The 5,159-nt window shown below is 33.0% G+C and overlaps 1 protein-coding gene across 1 annotated transcript; it reads left to right on the top strand.

Moving 5' to 3' along the window:
* Positions 1–1,197: 1,197 nt before the first annotated feature.
* LOC143620998 (uncharacterized) lies at positions 1,198–2,278 on the top strand. The gene is made up of 2 exons (XM_077092539.1): positions 1,198–1,545; positions 1,615–2,278. The coding sequence occupies exons 1-2, from the start codon at positions 1,198–1,200 to the stop codon at positions 2,158–2,160; spliced, it is 894 nt and encodes a 297-aa protein (XP_076948654.1). The 3' UTR covers positions 2,161–2,278.
* The last annotated feature ends 2,881 nt before the right edge of the window (positions 2,279–5,159 follow it).

Genomic DNA, 5,159 nt, shown 5'->3' with positions numbered 1-5,159 from the left:
AAGTTAGGTTTAATGTTTCTGTATGTTATTATCTTCAATCTGAATCCATACTGAGTTTGATTGCTAATTGTCGATTTTTTCCTTTGATAGATTGCTACTTTTTTTGATAATATCATTAAGTTTAATTTTTTAAAGACTGATTCGTGGTGGCAAATTGCCCTTTAGAAATAGTTCCACTAATGTGTTTGACAAACAACTTGTATCGCTCTTCAACTATTCCAACTAACTTGCAATTAATTAATTAATTTTGTTCAATTATGGTTTATTTTTACGATTTTCCAGCTTAATTACCCTGCAATGTAACTAAAGAATGGTATCTATTGTTTGTAAAGGGTTGGGTAAAGTGGGTTAAAACTTAAATTTGTGCATAGAAGGGAAGCATGGGTCTTTTTGTTATGCTAATTTTGATTCAGTTTAAGTAGTGTGTCTATATGGCTCTACATGATGCTAAGCGAAAGTTGGGTTCGTTGGTTTGAATCGAACATAGAAGGGAATGGGCTACTTTAATGTATAAACTATCGTGTTTGAAAACTATTTTTCTTATCTGTCACAGCTTGACTGTTATTTACTTTATGTAACATGCACATGAGTAATATCTTTATGGGGGGGTTTTGTTTGAGTAGTTGTCCATTTCCCTCTTATACTAATTGTTAGGTTAACTGTTTTGATATTTCTGTCTAACTTTTGTTTTTCTTTAATTTTTTCTTTATTCATTTCTTTGTGTTGCATTATGCAGGTTTCATTTAAGCTTGTATTTGTGAGAAAATTCAGCATTTACAATTAAAGGTATGAGTCATAGATAAAAATTATTGATTTTATACTTTTGCATTTGATGTGTGTTATAGACTTATAGTTATCTTAAGAATGTTAATTTAATAAAGATAAAAATTGTTGATTTCGAATTGTTTGCTAAATGGGTGGTTTGGGATAATTTTGTACATGCAACATGTAGATAGAGGTGATATAATGTGTCATGTTTGGAGTCGCACATTTTATATAACCTGTGAATTCGAACATGACTGTGAGTTCGGTTATGGTGTTTTAGCTTATCATACTAACATTCATCAGCATCGCCGCCGTACCTGGAATCAGCTTCTATTAATCATTTAATCATCACCAAACCTAACCTGTGAGTTCTCCTTTAATCCTACATGAATTATGATTTTTAATTGTATAATTATGCATTTGTACGTAGACATGACAGATTCAAATATAGTGAGAGGAGTTACTCGGAGCAAGCATACCTGGACAAATGATAAAGATGCAAAGCTAATTGATGCATTAATGGAGATACATGCATCCGGAAAGTATGCTGGTGCTGACAATGGATTCAAACCAGGTTATTTAAATGGTGTTCAACAATTGCTAGATGTAAGTCTTCCTAACTCTGGCCTCAAAGCAGAACCACATATAAAGTCTAGGATGAAGACATGGAAGACACACTTTAGCATTGTATATGATATGGTGCATACACGTGGGTTTGGTTTGGATGAACAAAAATGTTGTATTATTGCCGATGATTGTGTTTGGAATGAATACGTGAAGGTGTATTCTAAAAAATATATTTTTTAGATTTTAAAATTTTAGTCTAATTTATTTGTAATTGTCTTGTAGTCTCACAAAGGTGCTGTGAATTTTCGTGACAAGTCATTTCCTTTCTATGACAAATTGTGTACCATATTCGGTAAGGATAGAGCTACTGGTAGTAAAGCAGTTGACCTTGGAGGAGAAGATGTTGTTCAAGAGACGCAAAAAAGCTCACCTGTTGATATTGAAGACTTTGATTTTGTTGATGAAGCCGTTCCAAATGTTGATAGATCTGAAAGACAAACAGGAAGTGTAACAAGCAAGCGCAAAAGAGGTAGAAGCACGGATGCAGATGAGATATATCGAGAGTCTTGCAAAGATATCAAGGAAGTTTTGCTTCGATTTGGGGAGATGGTGGGTGAACAACTTAGCAAAGAAGGTATGGAGGCTCGTGAAATCTATGAAAAGGTTAGTGATGAGTTGAAAGCTTTACCAGGTATCACTACGAAAAAACGGTTCAAAGCAGCTCATTTGATTGGTAAAGATGTGGATCTAGGACGTTCTTTTCTTGCGTTGACAATAGAAGAGAAAATTGAGATGGTCGAGTTGTATACCGATGGTTCAATGGGATAGTTGTGTATGGTTGAAGTATGTTTTGTATGTGAATTGGTTTTAACTATGGTTGATGTTTTTTGCTTAAAAACTATGTTTTGTATGTGAATTGGTTTGATCAATGCATATTTTGGTTGGAATTTATGCATCTTTTTATATGTTTTTTATTTTTTAATAAATATTTGTTATGAAAAAAATACTTGTGCTAATGATAAAGTTGATATAATTCTCTGTTTATTTTCTATGTACCAAACAAGAGAAATGATTCTCAGCTATATTTCTTTACTGAAATCTCTGTACTACCAAACAGAACAGTCAATTCTCATTCTCCAGACCAATTCCCTTTCTCTGCAATTCCATTTCTCTATTCCATTTCTCTACAATTCCATTCTCGGTACCAAACACCCCCTTAGAATCAAATTCCTATCCAAGGACAAACCTAGTTAAACAAACGTAGATAAAACATGAAAATAAAAATGAATAAAAAAGAAGAGGCAAGTAAACAACTACATAAACGTTCTTCTATAGCGTCATTTGTTTCCACAGGGTGGATAATATCATATTTGGTCCAAGAGAATCCGGCACCTGCATTTGTAGCCGCTACCTCAAGTGGTGACAAATCTACTTGATACGATTCTTTGTCGATCGAGCATCTTTACGTAATGTCATTATGTTATATTAGTTTTAGATTATAAATATGACTATGTGTTATGAAGGGGTTTTGCCGCCACTCCATGTCATATGTATATATACACACATAATATATATATATTAAAATACATATAGGAAGGGCAAACTTGTCATTTAACAAAAACTCATAAAATTAAGACATACAAATTTATAAACATAATGTACTAGCTCTTTAAAACATAAAATCAACAGGGACCTTTAATTTTTGAAATCCATCTCGGTATCTCCCCACATTAAAAAACGAAGGCAGATGGAAATATGCCTGCTTAACACCATCTTCCAAAAGCACCACTCTTCTCCATCGTCTACTATCAGTTTCTCATACCCAGGTAAAATTCCAAAATCTCAATCGATTCACAGGTTAATTTAACAAAATTCTGGCTTTGATGTTTTAAAACAAAGACGCAATTCCAGTGGAAAGCTGCTCATTCGACCACCAGCTCCGGCGAGACTGACCTCCGCCATCGTCTTCTTTGCCACCACTGCTCGCCACCGTCTTCATTATACCATTATTTCTGGTAAGGTTCAGTTTTGCTCAGCCATCTTTGTATACTTTTATTGTTTACTTAAATTAGGGTTTTATGTGTTTAGACTTGGATGTATTATTATTAGTCATGTGGCTCATGGGATGTCAATAGTTGTTCAAGCATTATCTGGTGTGCTGGTAATTTTTCTCTTTTCTACTTATGTTACTATTATAAAAACGAGTTGGAGTTTAACATTACGATTAATTTCTATCATTTGTTTGTCCTCATCAAATGAAAGTCTTACATTGTTTGATACTGTAAACTAACTGAATGAATACGAACGAGGCATGTTTGTGTTTGTTTTTTAACGTTAACCGAACAAACAATTGATAGTATAGACGAACACTAACGTAGATGCACAAACTTATTTGGGCATAGATGAAAAAACATAACCAAGTGAAACCAATTATACATAAATGATAATAGGTTGGGTTTTAAAGTTTAGTAGATCTAGACGAACATGGACATAAACAAACGTTCACTAACAATAATGAAATAATGATTAATTGCAAATAAAGGAAAACAATTTGTTTTTGCAGCTATTAAAGTTTCTATATTGTAGAACTAATATTATTTACATTACTACTAGCTACTGCAACATCTTGTCAACTGTGATTTTTCTTAGTCATCGGTAACTGTTTGAGCATTTCACACTTTCAGGTAACTATTTTTGCTACTTTGTGTATTGATTCGAGTTAAAGTATGTTTATGGATTTTTTAAAAAGTTTATATTTGGGGATAAAGCTTCTACAAAAGCTGTTAAATCAGTTTGTTTAAAACCGAGACTATTTGGTGGGTCGGTGTGGTTTTATCGATTATAGAAATGAGAATAACCATAACCGACCCGCTAAATTTGTTTGTTTAAGAAGTCAAAAGCGCACAATTTGTTTTTTTATTAGTAATCGGTTTAAGCACTTATAAAATAAGAATAACCATATTAATGCTTCTGTTTTATATTATCATGCAGTGAATATCAGCAAGCATGATGTGGAGGCTTAAACCTCATCATATCAAGCAAGTATGTACTTGTATCATTGTATGAACAAATCAAATTTTCTATAATTTAACTATTTTTTCATTATTTTTAGCTGATGTTTTTGACAATTGGCAGTGCCATTGGCCCGAATCTTATTGCTAGGACAAAGGTACACAATGAATTAGATGAATCTCTTGTTAAAATAGTGGATGAGGAGCCGATAAAGCATTGGAGCTTTCACATTGACGGTGAACCCGAGCTTTCACATTTGCAGTGTTCAAAGAAGTGGACAGGTACCTTACTATCTTATTAGTCTAACACATGAAATATATTAAACATAAGAGAAAGAGTGGCATAAAGAGTAGGGGCTTTCACCCAAAATCATAACTATAATCAAACTTTTGGTTAACCGAACAATCATAACCATTTAGTTTTGTTTAAGTTGGTTTCGGATATTTGGTTTTGCATATTGGTTTGGTTCAGTTATTCGATTTAGGCGGCTTGGTTTGTGTCAAATTGGGTCGTTTTAAAATGATATCGGTCTGGTTCGAGGCAAAATGAGCCGTTTAAGTAGGTGTCACTTTTGTTTGTGTCAAAACGGGCCATTTAAAAAAGGTTTGGTTTTGGTTTGGGTCAAAATGGGCCATTTGAAAAATGTATCGGTTTAGTAGTTTGGGTCAACATAGGTCAATTAAGAAGTTTGTGAAAACATTAATTGGTAATACACTATTACTATAATTAAGATGTAATCAAAATTTTTGGTCCGGTTTTTTTTTACCAGATTTCACCAGATTTTACTATAAACAAATACGAGTATGTAATTATTT

Source organism: Bidens hawaiensis, unplaced genomic scaffold, assembly GCF_021521415.1.
Source record: "Bidens hawaiensis isolate Kalapana, Puna unplaced genomic scaffold, B.hawaiensis_p1.1 tig00002759_1, whole genome shotgun sequence".
Classification (NCBI taxonomy): domain Eukaryota; kingdom Viridiplantae; phylum Streptophyta; class Magnoliopsida; order Asterales; family Asteraceae; genus Bidens; species Bidens hawaiensis.
This window is presented reverse-complemented; position numbering and strand designations above follow the sequence as displayed.